Source organism: Montipora foliosa, chromosome 7 (assembly GCF_036669935.1).
Source record: "Montipora foliosa isolate CH-2021 chromosome 7, ASM3666993v2, whole genome shotgun sequence".
Taxonomy (NCBI): domain Eukaryota; kingdom Metazoa; phylum Cnidaria; class Anthozoa; order Scleractinia; family Acroporidae; genus Montipora; species Montipora foliosa.
In genome coordinates this window covers 30,048,466-30,062,017 of record NC_090875.1, presented here as the reverse complement: position 1 = coordinate 30,062,017, position 13,552 = coordinate 30,048,466, and the positions used below count along the sequence as shown (strand labels likewise).

General features: G+C 39.0%; 2 protein-coding genes across 3 annotated transcripts in view; one reads left to right on the top strand and one right to left on the bottom strand.

Annotated features, from left to right (window-relative positions):
• Window positions 1-1,054: 1,054 nt before the first annotated feature.
• Window positions 1,055-9,986, bottom strand: LOC138011767 (B-cell receptor-associated protein 31-like). The gene is made up of 7 exons (XM_068858927.1): window positions 9,811-9,986; window positions 9,581-9,681; window positions 7,445-7,595; window positions 5,433-5,568; window positions 4,073-4,199; window positions 3,268-3,368; window positions 1,055-2,109 (listed from the first exon to the last, which is right to left on the bottom strand). The coding sequence occupies exons 1-7, from the start codon at window positions 9,900-9,902 to the stop codon at window positions 2,056-2,058; spliced, it is 762 nt and encodes a 253-aa protein (XP_068715028.1). The 5' UTR covers window positions 9,903-9,986; the 3' UTR covers window positions 1,055-2,055.
• A 312-nt stretch (window positions 9,987-10,298) lies between these two features.
• The window catches only part of LOC138011764 (uncharacterized), a 166,396-nt gene continuing 163,142 nt past the window's right edge, over window positions 10,299-13,552 (top strand). For both annotated transcript variants that reach the window (XM_068858923.1, XM_068858924.1), the window contains exons 1-3: window positions 10,299-10,791; window positions 11,220-11,333; window positions 13,020-13,139. In XM_068858923.1, the coding sequence (XP_068715024.1) occupies window positions 10,403-10,791; window positions 11,220-11,333; window positions 13,020-13,139 (623 nt within the window). In that variant the 5' untranslated portion in view covers window positions 10,299-10,402. The remainder of the gene's footprint in view (window positions 10,792-11,219; window positions 11,334-13,019; window positions 13,140-13,552) is intronic.

Genomic DNA, 13,552 nt, shown 5'->3' with positions numbered 1-13,552 from the left:
ATTGTCTCCGTCGTTTTTGATTGGCCAAATTAATTACTTTGGTTTTGGTTTTACGACACTCAATTGAAAATCGCTCTATATTACCAAGATCCATATAATTCTAAAGACGTTTTGCCGGGGGATGGGCCATTCGCTACACCCGACAAAATGCCGATTTCACATGAGCTCTGGCTTATCAAAATGAAAGTGGACTTCTGCATCGTAAATTCGGTATATTGCAGACCAGCTTTCGGCGCAAATGGAGATTGCTTTATAAGGCAGTGCAGCCAAGTGATTAAGACGCTTGCCTTAAGATCCAGAGTCCCGGGTTCAAGACTCGTTCTGACCACTTGTTTAATTTGTTCTTGGTAGTCCTTCGTTCAACGTCTCGGCCGCACTTGTAAAAACCCAATTTAACTGGCTTGCCTCTAGCCAGCTGGGTTTCTTAACAGTTGTTGTTGAGTTCTATCGTTTAGTTGATTGTTTCATTGGCCCTGAAAAGCCCTTATTGGGATTGGTCAATTAAGTATTGCAGCTAAAAGGGGCTGGAGTTTTTAATGAAAGACGAGGAAATTGTAAAGTTTAAGGCATTTGCATCGAGTAGACCAAAGATCCACATTTGAGTTGAGTTTCTTCATCTCCGCTATGCGGCGCTTTTAACAGACGCCTTGGCCCCGGGGGCGGGGTAATAAACCGTTTTTTAACACTTTGGAAACGTTAAATCCCCCGCTGTGTCCCGGGGGCCGGGGTTGAGCCTGCAGGCGCATTTTCTTTTGTTTAAAACTACATGCAAAAGAGTTTAAGGGTCAATAGGCCATTTCCGAGTTCACGTATGCCTCCTCTTCAAAGCGAGTCTAAGTGCGAAGTTTTTGTGATGGTAATTAGTTCTACTTTACATATGATAGCAAACTAATTATCATAAGAAAAGCTAAAAGCTTCGCACTTAGACTCGCTTTGAAGAGGAGGCAGGCATGAACTCGGAAATGGCCTATTCAATACAAAATGACCCCGTAGTCTCCTTCATGTGGCAAAACCGATAAGGGCTATGACTAACGCATTACAATACAAACGAAAATCAACCAACACATGCAAAACGCGTGGGAATACGCTTATCTTTTAACAGTTAATTTTTATTAGTTTACATTTTGCATTTCGTTTATTAACAACAACAACAACAACAACAGCTATTTTGTCTCAACAATAGCACAACTCCAATTACACCTGCTTTACAATAGGCCCTTTCCGAGTTCAAGTCTGCCTCCTCTTCAAAGCGAGTCTAAGTGCGAAGTTTTTGTTATGAAAATTAGTTTTCATTCATATGTAATGTAGAACTAATTTTCATAACAAAAACTTCGCACTTAGACTCGCTTTGAAGAGGAGGCAGACATGAACTCGGAAATGGCCTATTGTTAATAATAACATAGGAGAAAGTTCGCTCGCGTGAACAGCCGGCATATTGTATTGATGTATATTGGTGTGGTTCTCAATAGGGCTAGCAATAGTTTTTTTCTCTATTCACCCCATACAGTTCTACTCAAAGCAACGCTCAAATTGAACACTATCTTGTTCAACAAAGTTTATCTCATTTACGACGTAAAAGTCACAGATCAAATCTTACAAACCCTTTTTAAATGCCTCTGCTTCAAAGCGACGACAAGGGTGAAAACAAAACTTCTGAACTCGCTTTGAAAATGGGAGTCTGGCGACTTGAGAGAGGAACTGTTGAAACTAAATGCTTTCCTCAAAGCTTTCTCATAATATCGACCCTTTTGCACGGGTACAAAACGTTTAACCTTTCTAAAAACTTTCTGGTCTTTTCGATTACCCATTTTCAATCATTAACAAATTTACGGTTCAAAACACTCCTTCGAATGAAAAAAAGTGCCTTTGTAATTAAGCTTATTTTGATTAGGACTATCAGTTTAGGGCTAAAAGATTTATGCCAGAAGAAACGTAAAGTAACCAACTATCATATTTATCACTTTATCACTTCCCACGAAACTGTAAAGGATCACTGTAGATATCAGCGTCCGCTCTTTGCTGTGTGGATGTACTGGCGAGGAAGATTAAAACATTTCAGTTGTCCTTCTTGTCTTCAGGAGCCTGGGTTTCGTCTTTTTCCAACTGAGCCTGAGAAGACCGACAGAGAGATGAAGGGATGAGTATTTATCGATGACGACAAGAGAAAATGAGGCGACAGAGAGGGAGGTGCCCGGTCCAGCCCTAATATGTCATGTCCACGAAAGTTATTTTTAGACTCGCAAAAGTCTTTGTTCTAGCGGAAGTCTGCCTTCCGAGACGTCCGCGTGCATTTTGAAAAGACATGAAAATATTCATCAGCCTTCCACGTGCGCCGCCATTTTCTCTTTTCACTAAGAACCTGAGAGCGAGGCAAGACCGCATGCGGACGTCTCGGAAGACAGCTTGCCGCTAGAAAAAGACTTCCGCTCGTCTAAAAATAACTTTCGTGGACATGACATATCCCGGCCAACGCCCTGAGCCCCCCTCTCTGTCCCCTCATTTTCTCTTGATGACGCTGCATCACTATGTCCAGAAATGTACGTACATGTAATATAATTAGACCGGCAGGTACAAAACCCAGGTCACAAGTCACAGGTCATTGTTTTTCCAATACAGAAAGAATGCTAAATAATTCTTTTAAAGCTAAGCTTAGGGCAAATGTTATGTACCAGTCAATTCCAAGTGCAACCTGTCCATTATTTTGTCCAGTATTTTGCGTCTGCGATCGTTCGCGTTCAAACGTGTTCTAAGCCGTTCTTTTGCTACCTTTTCTCAGTTTTTGATGGCGTCCTGATCGACTAACAACAGCCCACAATCGCTTTTCAAAGTGGCGGCCAGCGAAATAGACTAGTGCGCACGTCAATATTTGGAAAAGAATGTTCTTGTCCATACAGGCCACTATTCTTTTGCAATTCTTTCTGTCTTACTGTCGTTTTCATCTGGGCATGGACATGACACAGGAAGTTTGAAGTTTGAGTTGGCAGCCGTGAAGCAAACTTTTGTGCGCGATAGTTCGAAAGTGTTTGAAGCATACTTTAACAGATCACCGCCAATTTCTTCAAAAAAGTCTTCGATATCTAGTCTTGCCACCATTCTAGGAAAATTTGCATGAATATCTTTCAAACTTTAAAAGAAACTTGTCACATTTGCAGCTAAGTAGAGCATATTTTCCCATAACATGTCCCGCCTTACAATGCAGATGAAAGCAATGGTGATTTAAGTATTTTTTTGGTTAAGAAACATCATGACCCCTCCCTCCCCACCCACCTGTGCTTTGGAGTGTTCATCCAAGAGCCTATCATACTCTCTTGTCAATCCAGTAGCTTGTTCCTTCAACGCAGCCAAATCCAGCTTGGTCTTCTCAAGCTCTGTAAGAGAAAAATTATATATGTATGTAAACTAGAAATAACAGCGGGTGAGTGAAAAATAACAAATGAGGTAATGGAGGGACATAGTTTTTGACTGCTAAAGTGCCCCTGTGATAAAAAAAAAAAAATCACTTCCTGTTTTCCTTCAGATTTTGAAAATACGTTTGCTTGACACCTGACTGGCAAAATGTGAGCTTTGATTTTTATCCAGCGTGTGAATGCAGCTTCAATATTATATACTCAAAACACGATTTTAAAAGTCTGAAAGCCCGAAACTCCCGTGCTGCATCTTAACTCTGTGGCGTACGTACGCATTACATTCTTAAACTATTGAGCCTTCGACGTCATTTTCTCCTTGATCCAGCTGTCTCAAGATCTTAAAGTTAGTAATGGCGGACCATTAAATAGGACAATTCCACTTTAAATAAACCAGTGTCTTTTTTTAAATCAAGGCTTAACACTTTAGTTGATAAATGATTAGTTAACATAGATTTGAAATCCAAAGAAAAATAATTGAATTTTTGGTCACTGGGGCACTTAAACCGATTGACACCCCAAACGGCTCCCGCAGGTTTTAATGGGTTAACATCAAATTGGTCTGAAATTTAACACCACCATTTAGTTAATTAACAATCATCAAATAGTCAGAATTTCAATTAAAAAAAAAGGTTCCTGTGTGTTAAAAGCATCATACTTAGCAGCACCTTCTGTCCTTTCTGCAAGCTTCTTGGACTTTTCTTCTAAGGATTCTCGCAGCTCCTTCAATTCCTGATTGAGTTCATCTTCATCTTTTGGAGCTCTCTGGGCCTCTCCTCCTGCTTCTTCTATGGACTGTTGAAATGCAGCAAGAAAGCAACCAACTTCTGTTATAACTAATCTACACTCACGCCGCTTTAGGGGTTTCAATATAATTGGAAGTTAGCAGCTGGTGAATTAAAATATTAGGTTTGAAAGTCTGTTTTTAATAATAGAAGAAATTATTACTTCTATTTAGGCGACTTCGCTGAGTAAAGCAGCCTGTGCTTTTCATCGGCTGTCAATACTTATTCCACTGAGGCTTTTTATGTTACTTAATTTTAAGTCTACATGGGAAATCCTGGTGATTAAAGGGATAATGTTAATTGCTTACATATATGTCATTGATAAAATGTTTAAGTTTAAGTCACCCAAGAAAGACCAACTTTGAATGTTACCGGTAATTTGAAAAGTTTGGGAGGGACTTTAAAATTGCAGCAATATTTAAGATGTTTGAATACACTTCTTTGTTTGTACAATTATAGTAGATGTTTGAATGGCTTGGATGCAACAGCTACAATATTCATAAATGGCAGCTAAGTAATTATTCTTTTCTCTTTATGCTAATCATCCTAACTAGCCTCGTAAACACGAGCAAAATTCAAAAGAATTTTTGTTCCAAAGTGAGGCTAGTTAGGATGATTAGCACAAAGACAAAAGAATCATTTCTTGACCGCCATTTATGAATACGGCCTATGTACATTTGCAAATTGATGCCATTTACAGAGGCTCCTTAGAGTTTTAGGGCCACATGCAAGCTGGGCACTAGTATGACGTGAAAAGCCAAAATCGCGCGTTTTTCTGATCTTTGTGATGTCTGCGTGACCAAATCTGTAAAAATTAACTGCTAATTTTCTTGCATTCCCTTTGAGTATTTTTCTTTTTTAAATTGGCTCAGTTCTAACCATGTACAGTTTCCATTAAATAGCATATAAATTATTTGTTAAAATCTGTCAGAGCTAATTGAATATATTTAGAAACATGACAAATTACAGAATATTGGCAAAATCATCTAACCCTTGATTTTTTACCACTTCAAAATGTCAGGCAATATCATTTCCATAATGTGGCAAGGAAGAAAGAAATTTCACCAAAGGAAAGTATAAGGAATTTATGCCAAAAATAGGAAGATGTGATGTTGCCATGGTAATGGCCATAATCCAAAGCACTCGACTGCCCTGTAGCGAGGGTACTCGCAAATACTCTAGGGAGCCACCTTAATAAAATTTGATGATAATGGTGTTCATGAAGTTGATGGTAATGACATACCTTTTTTAGTTCGTCATTTTCAGCCATCAGCTGTTCGCACTGCTTGGAAACGTTCTGAGCTTGACGAATGCTGGCTTCATTAGAGGCTTCAAGGACTGAGTAGCCAGAAAGGAGTTTGACAACACGGCGCAGCACTCTAACGAGAGGCACAAATTCAATTTTTTTACACTTCTTTTAATGGAGGGGACATTTTTACTCCAACCTTTTCACCCCCTCAGGTATCCTAGGAATAGCCCCAAGTTGTCAAGTAAAATTGTCTGGAGTTAAACAAAGTAAGGATTGAATCATAAGGTTCAAAACGCAGTACATGTACTGTTAAGTACTGCGTTTTGAACCATATGTTTCAATCAGAAGAGAAAAGCCCCCACAGAAAAAGTCACTTACAAGGACCACATATTAGGTGCGGCTAGTCACACACACACACACCATGGTAAATTATCCCATGCTGCCTCACACTTTTTAGTATACCGTGTTCACCAGTGGTCACACGTCACGAAGATTACCGAGGTAAAAAGAAATATCACGCAATTTATTGATGGGAAATTTAATCACAACATCATCAGCATCATGATTGGCTCTTGTACCAGGGGCATCAAAAGACCCTTCCAACTTACTATGTTAAATGTCATGGGTGCTTTGTCTAATCTTTTTTACATATCCATGGAAATTTACCTTGGGAAATGTCGGTAACACCCACTAAATGCAGTTTCCCGTAGTAAAAGGGTAATTTACTGTGGTAAGAGTGCCCCGTGTAACCCCACCTATTATCCAAATGCAGAAATTTGGCAAGGCTAAAAAGAACAGCAAAATAAAGTTTTTGGTGAGGATGGCCTAATGAACATGCTAATAAAAGTCATCTTAGGGTTATGACAGAAAGAAAAAAATAATATAGAACTTCCTTTAGCCTAAGTGGTAACATCACAGGGATGGCAACAGACTCTAAATAGATGGCCGGTTAAGATTTTAATTTATGACATAATGATGATCCAACTAGATGGAGACAAAACATTTGCAGCTGCAGTAAAATGGCAAGATATTTGAATCTACTTTAGGCAACATGAATTCTAGCATGCAGAATTTACTTCAAAACATTTTAAACTAAATATATGACCTGATGTTTGGTAAGAAAGATAATATCAACAGTCTTTGCTGACTTGACTAAGTCCATGAATACTGCACATGGATGTAGATAACTCAGAGAGAAAACAAAACTGACTTAAGCACAAAGACGCAGGGGAAAAAGCACAGAATTCAAATCACACAAAGGATCATAGTTTTTTCTTAATTTTGCACAATCAAAAAACCCTCAGAACAATCTGTCCAAAATAATTTTAAAAATCAAGTTTATTGCCATTGGAAAATCTTCTGCAGGCACATTCTCTTTCTGTTTTGCTATGATAGTTGATTAATTCGAACAAAACTCCAAATTATATATAGCTCCTGGTGTCTTCCGTTTTTAAGCCTGATGCAACCAACTGACTTTCAATGTTGAGCATTCTTTGTTTTGGCTATTTAAAATATTGAGCCTGCATTGCTGTGTATAAAGTACATGTAAAGTCAATTTATTTAACGTCGGTAGTTCCTTCAGTTTATGAAACTGGTATCAATGGAAGTCGACGGTGCGCCTTTTACCCCCCCCCCCCCCTCCCCCTGTCAGTGCTCCATTTCACGGTTATTTAAAGCTATAGCCACACGGATCAGAGGAAAGTGGAAACAGACACTGAAGTCACCAAGGATCGAACTGGGGACCCCTTGCTCCGAAAGCTGCGCGCTAGCCAACTGAACTACGCCTGCATATGTTGGTTTTTGAGGGGAGGGGAAAACCGGAGTACCCAGGAAAAAACCTCTCGGAGCAGAGTAGAGAACCAACAAACTCAACCCACATATGGCATAGAATCGGGGAATCGATCCTGGACCGCATTGCTGGAAGGCGAGTGCTCTCACCACTGCACCAGCCCTGCTCTCCAAAAAATGCAAACAGAGTTTTCCTGGCATCATGGTTAGAAACTTACACAAGAAGAAACAGCGAGAATCCAGAGATATACAGGTTGCGCTGTGCACGGAACATCCTCATCTGTGCCATTGTTTCAGCTTGAGGATTGTTTTTCAAATCTTGTGGTGCTGAGTCTATTTTGCTGTATTTCCGTGTCTCCCGGATAGAATCTATCAAACAGAGGGGACAGCCTCAAAAGTTGATTCTTTTTATGAAGTGGGTGATTAAAGGTCGCTGCAAACGACAAAACGTAGAAAAATACTGGCAGATATTTTCCATTTTAGAGAGTAGATTGTCACTTTTGTACCAAATAAGGTTACCCAAGCTTAAGGGGGGTGGCTCTTAACAACCAAAACATTCAATGACATATGGACCACTTCAAATAGTCATTTCTCGAATTCTTTTAACTCGGAGTCCACAGTTATCCTGTTTGGCCAAGTGTGTTCTATTTAATTAACATACCTTTCTCTGGTTCGACTCTCAACCATATTTGGTAAACCACATGACCAAAACAGAAAACGACTAAAACCTTGGCATCAGTTAACATAAAGTTTGTTTTTCACAAATTTTTAATGCAACATTATGAGAACATTGACTAACACACAATCTGTAGCATGGATTAAAAAAAAAATAACGATTGTTTGTGACGGAGTTACCCCCTGGGCATAAGGACACAGCAGCAGGGATTTTCCTTATGATTTCACACGTGATTAATCACTCATAACGTGGCATTGGGAAGCTGTAATCCGCATTGGTTTCCTTTACAGTTTTTTTTTTTTTTAACTTATCATTTTCTTAGGCAGTAAATTCCTCTACTTCACATTATTTACTAGCCCCAATGGCTAGTGGAAGCTCAAAATCTACTAGCCAAAACTGAAATTTCACTAGACTGTGGCTAGTTGGCTACCGTTAGTGTCGAGCCCTGTTATGAAGGAACCTATTGAGAGAGCTTGAGGTATATAGGTAACAAATTTGTAAGCAGAAAGATTTCTACTTTTTTCAGACTCAGGTGTTACAGGTCTAAAAGCTTGAGGAAATGACCCCCAAAGAAGATTTTTTTAGTTTCAACCCCCCTCCCTCTTGGATTTCCATAGCCTTTGGCCCCCCCGACCCCGAGAATTTCCAGAAACCCATCTGTCATGGGGATGTGGATTTTTCTGTAATATCCCAAAGAATTCCATGCGACACTTCACGAAAAATGATGGGGCGGTTCCCATCCAGTCAAAACGGCAGAGGACTGGGACTAGGTGCACATGCACCATGTGATTGAAGTGATGTCCGATTTCCACTGAAAAGGTTACCTCATAGAACCATCCATACAACCTTTCAGTAGGGCTGTAGCTCCCTTAGCAACCATTGTCTTTCTGTAGTTAAGTGCCACCCCCCCTTAATACAAAACTCTTTTATTGTGGTTCTTGGATATTCTTCTTCTCTGTTTCTTTCTGAATTCTGTGATATTTTTTAAAACACTATCTTCATTGAGAAAATAGATTTTTTTAAAAAGGTTCTTGAAACCAGAAATTTTTAGAAGAGAGTTTCACTTGCTCTCGTGACTTGTAACAAAAAGTAAGAGATGCAAAACAATAATTTTGCAAACCATTGTGTTGGTGAAAATTTAAACAAAAAGCAATGCTGCAGATAAATTTATTTACGACATTTAATCAGCCAACTTTGCAGAACCCACTATCGCTTTCGCATCAGCACAGAAATGTTTGATATGTTATGGCAAATTTGTTAAACAACACGCCCCAGCTGCTAAATTAAACAGGTGACGTCAAGATCCAACATGAAAATTGAAAGTAAAAATTGAAAGGGACTGTGTTTCCTTTTTACTGTTCAAAAAGGCAGCAAAACCTTAATCCTTCAAGTTCGAGATCTCTTTAATCTCTTTAGTTTATATATTTCAAGATCGATAAGTCAATGGAGCAATGAAATGTTCCCACGTCACTTTCAGCGCTAAATAGTACACTTTTAGGAGTGTCCCAGCCAAGAAAATTGTTTTTCCGCAAATTTATACTAATGGGAACCGTTGAGATTAATGCTACGCCAGTCTTTCAGATAAAGATAATCTATCATAACGAGGGTTTACGTTAATTGTCGGAAAATTAAAATGCAGGCGAGGTTCTGTTCCGAGGTAGACTTGTATTGTACTTACCAGCAAGCAACAAGACCATCACGATCACAAAGACATTGTAGTAAAAATTGCCGTATTCGAACAAGGTTCCTATGATCCTGGAGTTGAAGATTCGGTTCCATCTATAAAGACCATAAAACAGTTTTGAACCATTCGGGATCGAACAAAATAAAACGAAGTCATGGATATATCAGCTAAAACAAACAGCTTGCACATGTAATGTACACATGTCGAAACTAACAAAGCCTTACCTTCGGGGAGAAATAAAGGGAAGACAGAAAAGAATTAGGATTCCAATCTCGAAGTAGAGGAAGCCGGCTGCGAAAGTCCACTGTAGCGTCATTTTGATGGAATTTAAGCTCCTGAAAAGGTGATTGAATGTGAAGATAGCAATCGCAAAAAGAAATGACTCACGAGTAAGGTAACCAAGCCTTTTGGACTTGGTAACCTACTTAATGGGACATTCCATTTTTTATCCGCACCCCCCCTATGGAAGGCATTTTTCCAACAGGTCCCTTTTCCTCTGAAATCAGATTCCGACAGGTCCCTTTCACCTCTGAAGTTAGATTCCGACAGGCCCCTTTTACTCTGAAGCTTGATTCCGACAGGCCCGTTTTTGTATAGAACAAAGGCTCCCAATTCCGACCCCCTAAACTGAAGCAGAAAATCCAGATTCCGACAGGGTACTTCTTGACACTTAAAAAAATGCCTTCCATAGGGGGGGTGCGGATAAAAAATGGAATGTCCCAATACATGTTCATGGGATCCCTGAGAACTCGTGACGTTTGGAACGTTTCTGCAAAATCGTCTAACTGTGGATCGGCATAGAAAACGTTTTTCAAGATGACTGTATTCTCCTTGCTGTATTGCATTGTTTTTGCTATTTTTCTTCATTTTCCTTCGAATTCCAAGACATCAATAATATGGCCTCTTCCGGCCTCTATCTCGTTGTCTGGGCCACCACTTCCTGTTTCGCCAGTGTTCACTTTCAAGACATCGTCTACCTCTGGAGTCCTCAAGCGAGGAATTACACGATACTTGGAAATAATTCTCCAGCAGATTGAAAAAAAGAATCATTTAGACCCTCGTGCAAACGATGAAGCTCTGAGCGAACTCTTTTTGATAGTTAGCAGCGACAGTGAAAGTTTGCAAGCTGACACATCTTACAACTACACGCTGAAGCTGAGCAAAGGACAAGCCAGTATTGAATCAAAGACCCCGTATGGCGCCTTGTAAGTTGTGAATTCAAACACATTTCAGCCATGCAGATGCTTTGTTTTTCACGCAGGCTAGTCAGCCAAACACAATTAAGCTTAAACTATGTAACATGGTGCTGCGGTAGGGGGACGACTTCCATGATCCGCCCTTGTGGTGTAAATGAGTAAGATTCCTGCCCCTTGGATTCTTGTTACAACGCCTTGAAAATGACCTTTCCTACCCCTTGCATATTTTTCTTTGTGTCTTTGAGAAAGAAAGATTATTACCAGCCGTTTTCTGATGGACCTTATCCATGGTGGGGAGTTCAGATGGAACATCCCAGAGTGGCCTGCAGGAAACCCCCCTCGTCCTTTGCCTACTGCTGGTCAATTTGTAAGAATAGTCTGGACCAAGACTACAAATCTGAAAGAATTGCTAACATTCTTTGTTTCATCCCCTGCAGGTACGGAATGGAGACATTTTCCCAGCTCATCGTTGATGGAAGCATAGTTAACAGCACAGTGAATATTGTCGATGAACCAAAATACAACCACAGAGGGTTGATGTTGGACACTGGGTAAGAGTGCATTCCCAGATTTGGTGTCATATATGGGTTGAGTTTGTTGCTTTTCTACTCTGCACCAAGAGGTTTTTTTCTCCGGGTACTCCGGTTTTCCCTCTCTACAAAAACCAACATTTGATTTGATTTGCATTAATTTGTTAATTTTAATTAGCATGGTCCGATCCACCGCTAGAAGATTAGACACTTAAATAAAGTTCCTTAAAGTTTCCTTTCTTTTTTTTTACTATTACATTATTACTAAATACTAGTCAGTATCATCATCATCAGTATGTTCAATTTACTATAATTTGTTGTTGTTGTTGTTTTTCTTCTTCTTATGATTATTATTATTATTATGATTGTTGTTATTATTATTATTATTATTATTATTATTATTATTATTATCATCATGTATTACCATTATCCATTGGGTCAAATTGGAGCACCATTGAACTAACGGGAGGAGTCAATGGAGGGGATGCCTTTTTAAATCTCAAACAAGAGAATGTAGCTTGGATTCAGGGGTTTACGCAGCCAACAAGAGGCGTTATTTTGTTACTTGTGTAAATCCTTATCCCTTTAATTATTAAGGAGTGCCCTATTGATCATGAAAAGTGAAATTGCCTGGCATTAAAGCCAGACATTTTGTCTTTGGAATAAAAAAACGTAACCTTACATAAGCTACAAAGAGGTACACCATCTATGAAAATTATATATCGAGCACTCTGCAAATTCCCTTTTGACTTATGGCTGTTTTTGCTGACCTCATACACCAAAAGGTTTTTGAGATATCACTACCAAGCCAGCCACATTTTTGCTGGAAAATTCAGGCCTGTCCAACAGAACAGGAACTCTGTGCCCTAGCTGCTCTGATCAAACAGTGTATGGGATCTTGAATGTCCCACAGAGTTTATGAACATTGAAGGGTTGTGAGTTGGGGCTACGGTTTATAGTCCTTATCTGAGAGAACTTAAAAGTCTAGCCATTAATTTTGTAGATTCCATTCCATTCCTTTCTCCTCAGTTATTTGAAAACCCTGAGTGTTGGTCCAGCTGGAATCGAACTCACTACCTCCCGCACGGTATCCTGATGTTCAACAAACTGAACCATCCAGTCGGTGGTTTTAAAAAAATTGTTCAGAGCGAGAACATTTGATGTCATTTTTAAGAGCAAAAGGTTTAATAATAATGCCTTTGTGTCAAAAAATGGCATTCAAACTCTCGAATACCCGTTTTCGGCCACCATTTTTTAGACTCTCAATTTCCTATTGCCTGTACAGGTACATTTTAAATTTACAGACTGTCAAGCTATGTCACACATGACCAGTTGTTTTGAGATTTGTACGTAGTATTCAAATCTGCGTGCAAGTTTTGAACTTTGCTCTCGAGATTCTGAATTCCCATTGAATATTTCCTTGATATGTCAAAAATAGTTATCTGTGAACTTTCATTTTATAAAAGTTTTATAAATGGTGTTTGAAAAGTAAAGGCTACTTCAAACATTTGATGAATTATTGTTCAGTTTATTATTGTGCATTTTTTGTAGCAACTTTCAGAAAAATCTTCAAGATTCCATTCAAATCTGGAAACTCCAAACAGGAATGTTTATTTCAGTCTTGTGGATACTCAGGTCACACATGACATATATACCGGTAGCTTGAGTTGACTGTAAATTAATGGCAAGTTGTGTTGTTTCTTGCAGAAGGAGATACTTTCCTGTTGAGCTTCTTTACAACATCCTCGATGGCATGAGCTATGTCAAGTTGAATGTTTTTCATCTGCACATTTTAGATTGGTGTCGATTCAGTGTTGAGAGCAAACTGTAAGCCTTCACAAGTTTTTTGAATATTAGAAATTTATATTATTTTCAAAGCCAACTATAGACCACTTTCATAGATGGCGACCAACTTTACATTCTTTTGTATTTATGTTAATTAGACCTACTGCCCTCGTTTTAAAACAAATATTCTTTTGAAATTTGCTTGTCGTAGCGAGGTTAGTAGGGCTTATTAGCATTAAAACAAAAGAATAATTTATTTGGCCACCATTATGAAAGAGGTCTATAGTCAGTGTATCTGATTTTAAGTTTGTTCTCTCAGTTCAACTCCATTGTTATGCCAAAGGCGAGAAATTATTGCAAGGACTTTAGTCCAGTCCAATTCAATATGAAGAATTTGGGATGACCTCTTAGATTTTTATTTGTTTTTTCCTGAAATTGGTACTATTGATCCAGTC